Source organism: Pituophis catenifer, unplaced genomic scaffold, assembly GCF_029215685.1.
Source record: "Pituophis catenifer annectens isolate HBS135680 unplaced genomic scaffold, rPitCat1.0.hap2 SCAF_1, whole genome shotgun sequence".
NCBI lineage: Eukaryota > Metazoa > Chordata > Lepidosauria > Squamata > Colubridae > Pituophis > Pituophis catenifer.
The window spans coordinates 336,062,155-336,077,303 of NW_027256881.1; the positions used below are offsets into that span (position 1 = coordinate 336,062,155).

The following is a 15,149-nucleotide window of genomic DNA, read 5'->3' on the forward strand; positions in this document are numbered from 1 at the left end:
CTCAAACATTAGCTTCCATTAATGTAGGAGTATTATTTGAACAGGGATACTTTTCTGAAGAAGAAGAAAAAATTCTCATCACTAAATAAGGGAATGAGGCTTTAGTCTATTTCTTTTTGGAAAGGTTTCTCTGAGTGTAGGTCAGGGAAGGGTAAATAATCTGAATTCTAGTACAGGGTTGGACAATATGTAAATCCAGATCTGTTGATAGATCTCAGAAGGAATTATAATAAGATTATAAAAGGATTTATATATCCCAAATACTTAATAACAGCAGCAAAACAGTAAAAAATGCCTCCGTTCTCAGATATACTGCTGGAATTAAAAATACTTAAGGAAACTTGGTTTGCAAATTTATGTAGAAGCTTCTGTGAGTGTCATTTTCAGTTCTGATACTCAAACCAAAATCTGGGCTTAGAATTCTTTAATTGGCTTTAATTTATTTTGTACCAAATTTCAATTGGTAGAACTCTAGAAAAGGCAGCTCCAGAAAACTAGAGAAATTACATAGGTTTCTTGAAGTTTGTCTGCTTTCGTTCTAGTCCTTCTCCTTCCTGAAATTTAGAAGAAAATAAAACTCTACACTGACACATAATTAATTGCTATTACAGTCCCCTTTTTATGCTGCATAGTTGTCATGAAGGCATTTTATCAAAAGCCTAAAGTGATTATAGATAGTCCTTGACTTTCGACCAAAGTTATCATGGACCTACCTTGGGACCACTAATGACCCAGACAGTTGCCCCCCACCCCATCACGTGACTGAACTTTGGGTGCATGGCAGGATGGATTCGTTCACTGATAGTTTGGATATGCTGCAGTCACATGACTCTTTTAGAACAGTTTTGCTGGAAAGTACCATTCCAGTATTCAGCAAAACCACTCCAATAGCAAACCATTGGTTTATTTAGCAACCACAGGGCTTGCTTAATGACTATTGCAAAAAGGGTTATAAAATCAGAGGAGTCATGTGACCAATCCATTTTACAACCTTCCTGACTCACCACCATGATGGGGCAGGCTCCATTACGTCATAAGTTCTCTGTGGGCGCACCGACCCTCTGGAATGGGTTACCCACGGGGCTCCGGACGGCCCCCGACCTCTGCTCTTTCTGAAGACATGGCTTTTCCAACAAATTTGCTGATCTGATGGGCGATTTTTAATTGGGAGATTTTAATTGATTATTTTAGTAGCTATTTTTATTGTTTTCATCGTTTTAATTTCTGTGAGCCGCCCTGAGTCCTTCGGGAGTAGGGCGGCATATAAGTATAAGAAAAATAAATAAATAAATAAATAAGTCAAAAACTTCCTGTATTCAATTCTTTTACAAACAGAAGAACACTTTGTAAGTTTCTCTGGCTTTATTTAGCATAGTCAGTTAAATTTTGCAAGAGGTAAATATTCCCCTCACCAGAAATCTTTTTTAAGCCTTAATGGGAAACCAATATGTTTTTTCCTTGTTTTGCTAACACCTTGTTACTTTGCAGTGTTATCTTTGTGAATAACTTTGCTTTTGGTCCTGAAGTGGATCACCAGTTGAAGGAGCGATTCGCAAACATGAAGGAAGGTAATAAATTCAATATTCTTTGATCAAGACTTTCTTGAGTTAAATATTCATACATACATTTATACATACATACCAAAACCAAGCTGGAATGCAACTACAGGTATTTGGTGTGTGTGTGTGTGTGTGTGTGTTTGACTTGTGATTGTAACCATGAAGTTTATATAAACTGACTTTGCCTTTAGTTTCAAATATTCCTTGCTAGAGCTGATGTCTTTTACTTACCATTTCTTGCCTTTGTCTCTTCTAAGATTGTAAGCTCCCCGAGTTATCTTCTATGGATATTAACGCATAAAGCTTTATATACATGGAAGCAATCAGTATTAGTAATATCAGGGATTTCATATTCTCCATATCTTCCAAATATATTCAATGATGCAGTTACATAATTTTAGGCTCTGAACTTCTGAGCCTTCTCCCCTTTAGCAAATAACCTTTACATGCTCTTTTTACTACCCCTATCTTTCTCCCTCATTCATTTCATTGAACAAGGCCTTGGGTCTAGACCCGTTTTTAAATTTACCTTGAAACAATAATATCATTTGACCTTAAAACCCATGTAAGCTACTTGGCTTTCTCTAAGAGAAACATTAAAGCTCTATGAAAAACTCTCTGTTAATAACCTCCTCTTTAGCATCATTTGTGCTATAACCACAAATTTTAGAGTTCCTCAAATTCCTTTGAAAACAAACCAGAACAGTTTTGTTTGATGCCAGCTATAAGGCCCTTTGATATGTTGGTGAACCCCCCAGAAGGATGAGTGCCCACTTCAGAACTCATGTGCCAGTGTGCTTTCAGCATAGATTACCGTAGGGTTCTTGGTACTCTCTGAACTTCGTTGTTTTCTTGTAGACATTTCATTACTCAACTAGGTGGCATCATCAGTGGTAGAAAGAAGTGGGATTTGCTCTCTGTTTATATACAAGTGGCTTACCCTGCCAGTATCAGTGGGAGTGTTCTTGGTGGTATCTTAATTAGGTAATGTCTGCAAGAAAACAGCCAAGCTCAGAGAGCGCCTTGAATTACAAATATTCTTTTCTGTTGGCATATATATGTGTTATTTTCTCTACAATGAGGGTTGTGGGTAGTGATCAAAGAAATCAGATTTTGATCAGGGCCTTGAGATTGTGACAAATAGATTGTTTATTTGCCATCTTTATAGAGCTCCCTTCACATTGAAAGCATTAAGAGTAATAGCTCTTGGCTAGGTTTGCATTTTGCACCTGAGCCTGGTAGCCTTATTGGCCACCTATAGCTTTAAGATGAAGACAAGGTGGTTAGGCAAACGAGTGGGAGGCATCTCAGTTTGGCATTGTTAGAGGAAGTTGTTGAATTAAATAAGCTTGATCTAATCTATTAGGGCAGCTTTTAAATCCTGCTCTTGGAACAAGCACTCCAGTCTCCATCCTTAGCTAGAAACCTGACTTAGGTTTGCCTTACCTTAGAATTTTTTTTAATTACCAAGGGAGAGATTTGGCAGCTGTTCTTGAAATGTGATCCATTACACAGTCCTAGAGCTATACAATTTATTCTCTGGTGCTTATTCTAAATAAAGCTTTTTTACAGCACCTGCCAGGGAGCTCTTGGGTGTGGCCTTTGGAGTTATCTTATAGCCAGCTCTTCCCTTTCATTAGGCCATTCATTTCTTAAGCCATCAAGCTCTCTGAAAGCTCCCACATTGTTAACCAAAAACTTTCTGAAAGGCAGATTCACAGTAAAGCTGCTGAGCTGGTTTCCTTACAGATGTAGTGCTATTAAGACATGCCCTTAATAGGGATTAGGAATGACTGAGTAATCATTTCTATTTAAGCATTTTACTCATCTGTTACAGCAAAACAATGAAAAGTCATGTAGCACCTTTTAGGCTAAATTCTTTTATGGTTTAAGGCTTTCACTGACTGTAGCCTGTGACTGCAGTCCACTCCTTTCACCAGATGCATTAAATGTTCTGCTGAGTCATAACGTGCAGTTAGAGGGATTGTCAACTGTGAGGGAAAAATATATGCATGGCTAATAAAAGTATATGGTATATGGTAATGCATTTGGGCATCAAGCCATGCTTATTGTGGCCATTTGGGTACATGAACATTTCCAAGCCATTATCTGAGCTATAATTCATCCAGAGATTTAGCTTTGTCTCTTTTGTCCTGACATCCAGTGATCATATCACTGTGATAGCTGAGCTATTTTATGAATGTTTCCTATATTTTTCTTAATCTTGAGATGGTCAGGCTGTAGACCATATGCATCCCCTTATGATCCCCTATTATTCCCCTCCCCCCCATGCTTTTTTTGCTCTGTGTTGTTGGAGATTTGGGGAGGAGAGTAAAGGAAAATGGGAAATTTCTCCCTGAAAAGTACCCAGTTCTCCACAACTTCCTCTGTTACCGCTCTGTTTCATGGAGGGGTTTACGTAGAAAAAAAAAAAAAAGATCCAACCTGAGGGTATAGATTTTGCCCCTTAATCCTCCAGTTTCAAATATTAAAACCTGCCAACTCTTTGCTGCCCCAAGGAGCCAAAGCAATTAAAATGCGGTCCTCCTAATATAACGGAAAATGTTAACTGAATCACATTCATTGTACTGGTTGCCTTTTTGAAGAACAGAAGAGCCTAAGAGCGATTCTTTATATTTTTTTCTTTTTATGCAAGCAGTAAATCAGGGGTGTCCAACCTTGGCGACTTTAAGACTTGGGGATTGGGTAATTTTAGGAGTTGAAGTCCACACATTTTAAAGTTGCCAGATTCACAGGATCATACCACATGATCCTGGGACACTGCAGTCATCATAAATATGAGCTAATTGCCACGCATCCAAACTTTGATCACATGACCATACACTACTGTTGTTGTGTGAAAACTGTTATTAGTCATTTTTTTCCAGTGCCATTGTAACTTCAAATGGTCACTAAACAAATAGTTGTAAGTCAGGGACTACCTGTGCATCAAACCTATCCTCTGCTATTATACTCAGTATTCATATTATATATCATTTGAAAACATCCCTGACCTCTAAAATCACCAGATATGTTAAGCTCATCGGATAGAGACATCCCAAATGAAAAGATACATGTATCTTTATGACATGGGAAGCAAATAAATTTACACATTTTTTCCTAACTTGTCACTGCTAAGGGAAATTAACCTGTAGCATAACTTTTTTTCCAGGTGGTCAGATAGTATCCTCAAAACCTTTTGCACCATTAAACTTTAGAATAAATAGTCGAAACTTGAGTGGTAAGTTTTGTTTTTTTCTTGTGTATTTTCTCATGTTTTAAGCTGCATATTGAGAAGCAAAACAATAGGCACAGTTAGGATGAACTTTTAAAATGCTATTTAGTGTTTTATTTATTTATTAGATTTTTATCCCGTCTTTAGTGCTTTATAAGTAACTTGAGATGGCAAGCATTCCTAATATTCCTCCCTCCTACTATTTTCCCTGGAATAACTTTGTGAGGTGACTTGGGCTGAGAGAGAGAGAGAGAGAGAGAGAGCAACTGGCCCAAAGTCACCCAGCTGGCTTTCATGCCTAAGGCAGGACTAGAACTCACAATCTTCTGGTGATTGGCCCAAAGTCACCTAGCTGGCTTTCATATCTAAGGCGGGATGAGAACTCAGAGTCTCTTAGTTCTTAGCCAGCATCTTAAGCACTCCACCTATGCCCTCTAGGTGTTTTGGACTCTTAAGTATGTTTGAAAGACATGTTCCTCCCTCCTTCCCCAGTGAACCTATCCTAAACTTCCTGTGCTTACAAGGGAGATCTGAAGGAGGCTTATATAAACTTGGACCATAAGAAAAAGTTTTTGGGTAATTAGAAATAAAGCAACTTTCTTCACTAGGTGGAAGTTGGGTGAACACAAACAAACCCACTTCAGTCCTTCCTGTTGAATGCAGAGATCTGATGGGATTGGGACATGGGGGTAGGACTTGCGTGAGCACCCCTGCGTCCTCCCTCCTTCCTTTCAGTCCTAACATGGGGTAGGTGGTTGCCCCCTTAAGGTTTTGCTGCATCTAAATTTATAGACAATTGGTTGCAATTGTATATAACTGCCTTTTCACTCCAAGGTTTCTACTCCCACATATTAGAGCTAAGAATACCTAGCTTGTGTTGGTGGTTTTGCTGCAATGACCTAACATAAGTGCCTTTACAAAATCTAATCCCATGTATATGTAATTATATAATCTACTTACATCAGAAAGCTTCCTAATTCTGTTCACCTTTTATTTATTCCTTTCAAAGATATTGGCACTATAATGAGAGTTGTAGAATTGTCACCACTGAAAGGATCTGTCTCATGGACCGGGAAACCAGTTTCTTACTACCTGCATACTATTGATCGAACCATAGTGAGTATTGGTACAAGTGGCACTAATGCCAATCAACTTCCTAGTCCAAGATGTTGACTATTATCTATAAAGCCCTATGTGGCATTGTACCGTGTTGTTTGAAGGACCAGCTACAGTATCTCCAATGGTCTCTGCCCATCTGGTATGTTCCAACAGTACAGGTGCCATGGCAAGTTTCGTTTTGTAAAATAATTACCATGGCATCCCAAGTGAATAAAAGATGTCATAATTTATATTCCTAGAAGGCCAAGAATCTTTTTAAAAGAACCCTTTGCCTAATTGCACCTGATTGGCTCAGTATGAATTTTTTTAAAAAACAAACAAACTTTATTAAGCATAAAAAGATAAAATATCATGTCAAATACATACAAAGTACATTTATATACACAATAAGATAGAATAAACAATACAAAACCAACCAACCAAACAAAATATATATATAGATATATATAGATATAAAAAGTGACTTATTATTTCATTTATCTTGTTGATGGTGCCTGTTTGTTAACTTTATTTTCATACAAACTTTTACATATACTCTCTTTTTGGTTAACAGAAATAACAGGAGAGGAAATAGAGTTTAAACCAGAAATTTTTTTATTAGGCATGATCAAAGAAAATATCAGGAGAGAAATAAAATACTTAATATTACATATAATTACGGCAGCAAGATTGGCACTAGCGCAACGTTGGAAAATGGATCAAATGCCAGCGGATCAATTAGTAATCCAGAAAATTTACAATTGTGCAGAAATGGATAAATTAACACTTGAGTTAAAAGACAAGGTAGACTCAAAATACTATATGGTATGGAATAGATGGTATGAGTGGATAAATAAAAAAAAAAAAGCGGCTCAGTATGAATTTTTAATGTTGTTTCCATGTAAGTATTCTTTGGAAAGCTGGAAAAAATATGCATGGGAGGCTTTTAATTTCTAAGTACATTGTCCACTATTTTCTATCTTTTTGTGAAATGCATTATAAACCTCTTAAATGTTTCTTCTGATGCCCATTTGTCATTTTCATTTTTTTTTTCATTTTAGCTTGAAAACTACTTCTCTAGTCTCAAAAATCCAAAACTCAGGGTAAGTGATTGCTCTTGTCAACAAACCTTGTTCCTCCAAAGAAGAAAATAAAATAGTGAAAGCATTAAATATTACTCCTTCTGATTTTGGAAGCTTTTGTTTTCCTGTAAGATAATGAAGTAGACATAGCTCTTCTCTGTCCATAGAATTGCATCAGCTTGTATGCCTGTTACAGTTCTGGGATGGCACAGAAAAACCAGCAGAATATGGAAGTAGCCATGCTTTGAATACCTGTACCTGGCAGATACATTTTTACTATTATGAGCATTCAATTTAAAATTAGAAGGAAAGATGAACAAATCTTTAAAAGTAATGATACATAGAAAAATATTACTTACATAACTTGCATATAACTCATCATGGTGAATACAGATGTATTCATTTCCTTAAACAATACTAATATGTTTTGGATTCAGAAGTACAGGGCTGTCACTGTCACTTTCAATAGAGAGTGGATAAAAATTAGCGACTAATATATTGGATGGCAGATCACAAGACTGCAATTTAATTCAACTTTCTGTTCTAAAGATGCTTGAATAACAATAAGAGGTTAATCTAGAGCCTTTGCCCTCCTCAGTTACCTTGGGGACTGTACGGTATTTCACCCATTCAACTATTTCCTTTATTTTATTTTCCGCAGGAAGAACAAGAGGCAGCTAGACGTCGACAGCAAAGAGAAAACAAGAGTAATACAACAACTCCAACAAAAGTCCAAGAAAACAAGGTCTGATTCTAATTAAGGCTTCCTTACATGTCACTATTTACTGATAATCAGAGGTGGTATTCAGCATGTTCTGACCAGTTCTGGAGAAACGGTAGCGGAAATTTTGAGTAGTTCGGAGAACCGGTAAATACCACCTCTGACTGGCCCCGCCCCCACCTATTCTCTGCCTCCCAAGTCCCAGCTGATTGGAAAGAAATGGGGATTTTGCAGTAACCTTCCCCTGGAGTGGAGTTGGAATGGAGATTTTACAGTATCCTTGCCCTGCCACGCCCACCAAGCCATGCCACGCCCACTAAGCCACACCCACAGAACCGGTAGTAAAAAAAATTGAATCCCACCACTGCTGATAATCTATATAAATCACACTAACACATACACAAAATTTTACAGAAAAGAATCTAGAGTAATAACTCCATTAGGGGTAAATGATACGGATACAAATGATTCTTCTCAAAACTTCAGTGGATAAATTTCAGTTAATAACTAGTTGTGTCATCTGCTTTCTGTTAGAAGTAGCCTCCTATCCCAACTGGAATCATGAGAGCTGATTTTGATAAATCTACTTTAGTTTGTGTGCGACATTTTTGTGTTGCTAACAGTGAATGATGATACTTTTCAGGATTTCAGATCTAAGAATCCAGGGGAATGTCTCCTGGGATCTTTTTCCTAGCATAACAGGCCTTCCTGTTAAATTGCAGTTCTTCCAGAGTTCCAACAGTAGAATAATGACTTGGTTGATAAGATGCTCTGGAAAGAGACAGAAAAGATGTGATGACAGAATAGATGAGGTGAACAGTAAGTCAGTACAGGTTGTCCTTGACTTATGAACACAGTTGCGACTGTTGCTAAGCAAAGCAGTTGTTAAGCGGGTTGTACCCAATTTTATAACCTTTCTTGTCACTGTTGTAATGTGAATCTCTGGAGTTGTTAAGTGAATTACATGGTTGTTAAATGAATCCAGCTTCCCACATTAACTCTGCGTGTCAGAAAACAGCTGAGAAGGTTGCAAAAGGTGATCACATGATCCCAGCATGCTTCAATTGTTGTAAATACATGTGGCACCCGAATTTTGATCAAATGACTGTAGGATGCTGTGAGGTTGTAAGTGCGAGGATCGATTGTAAGTCACCATTGTAACTTTGACTTCAACTTTGCAACTTGAAAGGTTGTTGAATGAACAGTTGTAAGTCAAGGACCATCTGTATTTGTGGCAAGCACACCCTGACTGCCAGCCAATTTGAAGCTCGAGGGATTATTATATTACAATATTGAGGATGGAGGAGCTTAACATCATAATGCATGTCTTTAGAGCAGTATTCCCCAAACATACGTTCTTCAGAAATGCAAGGCTTAGGATTGATTGGGGTATTATTGATTTGTAGTCAAATGGATCCGGAGGCTGTATTAAAGATCAAGCCATCCAGTTCCCTGTTTCATAGATAATTTACTCTAAGCCATATATTGAATTGTCTATTTGACCTCTGATTCCTTTAGAGATTACTTTGAAAACAAAAACCACACCCCTCTCAGAGATGAGGTTATAATAACCTTCCATGGCACAGTAGGCTTATACAGGGAGGTAATTATTAATATGCTATTTTCTTCTAGCATAGCTGGCCTTCTCTGGTTGACAGCAACTGTTCAGGTCTCCTACAGAAAGAATTTTTTATAGTTCTGCTTGATGGTAGTATAGGCAGGGGTGAAATCCACTTACCTTTGCTACTGGTTCACAAATGTGAGTGGCGTGCACGTGCGAGCATAGAGAGCGCGTGCTACGCTTGCGCATGCCTCCCACACACACGCACAGAGCCTTGTGCGCATGCGCAGAGGATCAAAAACGGATGTGATGACATCTGGGCGGGTGGGCGGAGCCTCCCGCCGACGGCACTACCTGTTCGCCCAAGCCGGATAGAACCGGCTGCATTTCACCACTGAGTACAGGTAATTCTCGACTTAACGGCTACAATTGAGCCCAAAATTTCTGTTGCTAATTGAGACAATTGTTAAGTACGTTTTGCTCCATTTTATGACCTTCCTTGACATAATTGTTAGATGAATCACTGCATGGTTATTAAGTGGAAGTCTGGCTTCCCCACAGACTTTGTTTTTGTCAGAAGGTCACAAAAAGGTGGTCACATGACTCCACGACACTGCAACTGTCATAAATATGACCCAGATGCCAAATGTCCGAATTTTGATCATGTGACCATTGGGGATGCTGCAACAGTCATAAGTGTGAAAAACAGTCATAAGTCCTTTTTTCAGTGTTATTCTTCGAAAAGTCACTAAATGAATGGTTATAAGTCAAGGACTACCGTTATGAAAGACTGAATTTGGGATGTTGTTTTTGACTATCCTCCATAAGGAGAAAGTTAAATGAGGACCCAGTTTGTGGGGGCAATAAGCTGACTTTGTATAAATATACAAAAGGATGAAGGCTATTGCTTAACGCACTGTAAGCCGCCCTGAGTCTCCGGAGAAGGGCGGCATATAAATCAAATTTAAAAAAAAAAAAAAGAACCATTTTTTTCTTGTCTCAAAGTTGCCTTTTCCCTCCTTATTTCTGTCTTTTTTTTCTCTTTAAAGGACGATGGTGCTGAAGAAGACAAGAACCTCGGGGCCAACACTGTCAAAAAGCCATCTCCCTCCAAAGCACGCAAGAAGAAGCTGAGCAAAAAGGGAAGGAAGATGGCTGGTAGGAAGCGTGGGCGCCCCAAGAAAATGAATGTGGTGAATGCCGACCGCAAGATCAAGAAGAACCAAACCGCGCTGGAGATTCTCCACGCTCAAACTGTATCACAAACAAATTCATCCTCTCCTCAGGGTGAGCCCTACAGCTGGGGAATGCCAATCCCCTCAGAAAAGGTCTTCTTTTGTGTCAGTTTAGGCCGGTGCTTCTCAACCTCAGCAACTTTTCAACTATGCGGACTTCAGCTCCCAGAATTCCCCAGCCAGCCATGCTGGTTGGGGAATTCTGGGTGTTGAAGTCCATACAGTTAAAAGTTAGTGAGGTTGAGAAACATTGATTAAAGCCATCTGACCCAAAGCTACTGTGCAGCATCATCCCCTTATAGTCCCAAAGGTGCTTTTTCAGGAGGCAACTGGACTTCCTTGTTTTTTCTTTTGAAGACATTTCGCTTCTCATCCAAGAAGCTTCTTCAGCTCTGACAGGATAGTGGGGAATGGAAGAGCTGAAGAAGCTTCTTGGATGAGAAGCGAAACGTCTTCAAAAGAAAAAACAAAGTGCAATTGACTCCTGAAAAAGGACCTTTGGGACAACCATGACCTGGATGACTGAGAATCTGTACAGCCACCCCCTTATAGGAACACAATTTCATAATGTGAGACGATCTTAGGTCTTTTATCAATAATCTTATTTTGCAAGAGAAATGGGGATATGGTCCATTGGTGTGAAGACTTCCACAAGGGAAACTAGCATACTGAATGGAGTTTAGTTAAAACATGTACCGGTGCTAAGAACTAGTAGCATTTATTTTTCTTCAGATGTTCTTCCTGAATTTGAAGTAATTGTTAATTTGAAATTTGGTTGCTGGTAGTGAAGCAGTCAGGCCCATGTGTTAAACTTGACCTCAGTGGTATATTTGAACTGACTGTGAAATTTATAAAGGCTTGTCCAATTGAGTATAGATGGGTGAGGACCGATCTACTGAGATCGCCACCCTTGATCGGTTTTGATCTTGCTGCGATTGGATGTAGCTTTCATTTATGATTTTGTTAGTTACAGTACAGGTAGTCCTCGACTTACAACCATTCGTTTAGTGACTGTTCAAAGTTACAAGGGCACTGAGAAAAGTGGCTTATGACCGTTTTTCACATTCACGACCATTGAGGCATCCCACAACCTATAAAATTTGTGCCCTTGGCAATTGGCATGTATTTATGGCAGTTGCCCTGCCCTGAGGTCATGTGATCACCATTTGCGACCTTCCCAACCGGCTTCCGACAAGCAAAGCCAAAAGGTGAAGTTGGCTTCACCCAACAACTGCAGTGATTCACTTAACAACTGTGAACAAAAAGGTCATAAAATGGGGCACAAGTCACTTAACTGTCTTAGCAATGGAAATTTTGGACTCAATTATGGTCGTAAGTTGGGACCACCAACGTATTTTTAAAACTATGAACTACTTTTAAACTACACTGGGGGAAATTGTGTCGCAGGCCAATAATTATATCAAAGGGGAATGATGAACATCTAATCCCAGGCTGGCCAAATGGACTCCTTCCAATAGAAAGAAGCTTAATGGACCCATGTTCTCTTTCCATCCAGATGCCTACAGGTCACCTCATAGTCCATTTTACCAGCTACCTCCTAAAGTGCAGCGGCATTCGTCCAACCAGCTCTTGATTACTCCTACTCCACCTGCACTACAGAAGCTGCTAGGTAAGGGTATCTCCCATTTTGTTGAGCAGTTCATATTTCTTGACACAGCATCTGCTGAAGGTATAGAAGGGTCTGTGCTCTGATCTCGCTCACAGTTTTGATTATTTTTTTTTTAAAAAATCTTTATGACCCCTGCCAGACTTTCTGAGGATTCACCTAAGCTTCAGATCCCCCTTCCCATGTGGGTGAATTCATGCACTTGCATATCTCCATCACAACCTATAAAAAATAACCTGCGTATTTTCTTCTTAACTATTGGGATGAAAGAGTGGTTGAAGATAATCTGAAATAGAGATGTGAAGTCTGCCTGCAGGAGAATGATGGAAAATTATTTGGCAGATTCAATAGTAGACATCTGAAGTTCTGAAGGAAAACAGCTTCAGTTGTGGAATAAAAGGACAAGGTTCCTCTTAAATCCAGTCTCGGAATGTATTTCCTGAACTGAATGTACATTTCTTTCATACAAAATTTGAATTCTGTTTTTTTTTAAATAATACTTTTTCTTTCTCTCCACTCTGGTTTTCTTTGTTTTAATTTACTGAAGCCATTTTTAAAATTTTGTTATTAGGAGTTATCAATCCTTGCTGCATTATTGTAGATTGGATTTTAACACTGGATTCCAATCAGATTCTTAGTATCTCCACTGCAAAGCAGGGTGTTTTAAGATTCATGATAACCATATTCCAACATACTGAAAGTACATACATATCTCTGTTTCCTATCTCCTATTCCAGATAAACTCAGAATATGAAAAGTATCTTTCAGCCTACCTCTTGGGAGTTGCCAGACAAAGCAGTAGAAAAACAAGTTCTCTCACTAGAGCCTCTGTGGATAAATAAGATTTATTTTTAATACAAGGAGCAAGAGAAAGGGCCAGAAGTCAACAGATGGCTTATTTAGATCTACTAATCGATTACAGAATGACTAGCAGGAGATTGTTGAGAATTTCTGATTCTCACATGATTAATAAGAGTAGCATGAAAATATTCTTTTAAAGTAAAGAGCTGGAATGTATGAACTTTTAAGTAATCCAGGAATAGATTTTAGTATTTGTGCATTCCTAATTTAGATGCAACAAGCTGAAGTTGTACAAAAGATTGATGTACGAATACTGCTCTCAGGCTGTTCATGTTGGTTTGTTTCTGTCTCCTTCACTTACAGACTCTTTTAAGATCCAGTATATGCAGTTCATGGCTTATATGAAAACAAATCAATATAAGGCAACTCTTCAGCAGTTATTGGAACAGGAAAAGGTGGGTGTCAGACCTGGCCCAACTTGGTCCCTTAGGAAAGAAACACTCTTGACTCCATTTGTAATGAAAAGATTACTTTTACTAAAGCCAAGTGGTTACAGTAAGCAAAGCCAGGACTAAGAGTTTGAGTGGGAAAATTCCTCTAGTTAATTTTCCCTTTCTTGTCCCACCCTCCTGTTACCACCCCCACTGTCCAGTCACATTCAGAGAAGATTTATGATGACTATGATCATGATTTATTACTTGTTGCTTGTATGTACACTGAGACCTTATGCACCGAAGGCAAATTCCTTTGTGTCCAATCACACTTGGCCAATAAGGAATACTGTTCTGTTCTCTTCTCTTCTCTTCTCTTCTCTTCTCTTCTCTTCTCTTCTCTTCTCTTCTCTTCTCTTCTCTTCTCTATTCCCTATTCCCTATTCCCTATTCCCTATTCCCTATTCCCTATTCTATTCTATTCTATTCTATTCTATTCTATTCTATTCTATTAAGATGTTTTGGTAACTGTCCCCTCTGTGGTTGGTTAGATGGATAGGTGCTGCATTCCATTCCCAGGGCTCCGGCCTTGAGATGTCTCGGGACTGTACAAATATTGCTTTTGATTTCCCAGGTCCTCTTCTCAGATTCTCCCTGTTCCCATCCCCCCTACCTCCCTCTAGCTCCCTCCCCCCCATAATGTATGGCAGACTGACATCTAGCAAAGCACAGATTTGAGTGAAGGATGGTAGTTCTGACATTAGACTTTTTTTTAAAGGACTGCCAATTAATTGCCAATAGAATCAGGTCACTCCAAAGTCAATCTTCCAATTGAGTCTAGAAGGTTGATCTCTAAGGTCCTTTTCAATTCTGCTTCTAAGATTCTGATCTTATTACATTTGTCTCCCTCCAATCCTTCTCAGCCTATAGTATCTATATGCCTGTAACACTGTTATGTCACGTTTCAAGGAATGACATATTTACTTTTCTGAAGTATTGGCGTTTCCTTCCCTTTTTTGTTCCCTAGGAAAAGAATACTCAGTTAATGGGAAAGGCTCGGCAGTTGTTTACTCACTGCCAAGCTCAGAAAGAAGAAATCAAACGACTGTTCCAGCAGAAGCTAGATGAGGTACAGCGAGGAGTGGGCTACTGTACAGATTGTAGGGGCAAAGGGGAAAGGTCTTTGATGCTGCAGATTGTAAGATAGCTTGAATTGCACCCCAGCCAAGAAGAAAGGCAGAGTTGGTAGATCCCTAACTGGGAATTGGTCCAAATCTGAAAATGAAGGATGTAATGAATTTGACATTTTTTAGAATAGGCCAAAGGGACATGGGCTTTTTTTTTCATTAATAACATAATCAAGTGTCTAATATACACTTATAACGGTGGACTAAAATTTAAATCATGAAAATTAGTTGGTACCTGAGGTGGATGTGAAGTACGTTTAAGACTTCACTGATATAGCTTTGAGGAATCACTCAGTTTCTGATAGATTTCTTTTAATTTGTATGGTGCTTTTCCAGTGATTTAGTCCAATGTATTTCTAATAGGGGAAGTGAGATCAATGCATAACATCAAACTTTGTTCTGAGTAAAATAAAAAACAAATCAAGAACAGTTCTTAATACAGTAGTACACAAACATACATACCAAAACACTATATTAATTGCCCTATATATTTTATTGCAGTGTAAACATAATCTTTGTTTCTTTTTGTTTTGTTGGTGCCTGTGAGTCAGTCTTGACTCCTGGCGAATGCCTGGACATGTCCTTCAGTTTCTGTTTGAAAGTGGTTTGTTG

At 38.6% G+C, this 15,149-nt stretch overlaps 1 protein-coding gene across 2 annotated transcripts in view; it reads left to right on the forward strand.

Annotated features, from left to right (window-relative positions):
• Positions 1-15,149, forward strand: part of DOT1L (DOT1 like histone lysine methyltransferase) — a 94,479-nt gene that overhangs the window by 47,042 nt on the left and 32,288 nt on the right. For both annotated transcript variants that reach the window (XM_070943944.1, XM_070943935.1), the window contains exons 9-17: positions 1,489-1,568; positions 4,732-4,800; positions 5,804-5,910; positions 6,954-6,995; positions 7,636-7,719; positions 10,306-10,543; positions 12,008-12,121; positions 13,283-13,374; positions 14,378-14,479. In XM_070943944.1, coding sequence (XP_070800045.1) covers positions 1,489-1,568; positions 4,732-4,800; positions 5,804-5,910; positions 6,954-6,995; positions 7,636-7,719; positions 10,306-10,543; positions 12,008-12,121; positions 13,283-13,374; positions 14,378-14,479 — 928 coding nt within the window. The remainder of the gene's footprint in view (positions 1-1,488; positions 1,569-4,731; positions 4,801-5,803; positions 5,911-6,953; positions 6,996-7,635; positions 7,720-10,305; positions 10,544-12,007; positions 12,122-13,282; positions 13,375-14,377; positions 14,480-15,149) is intronic.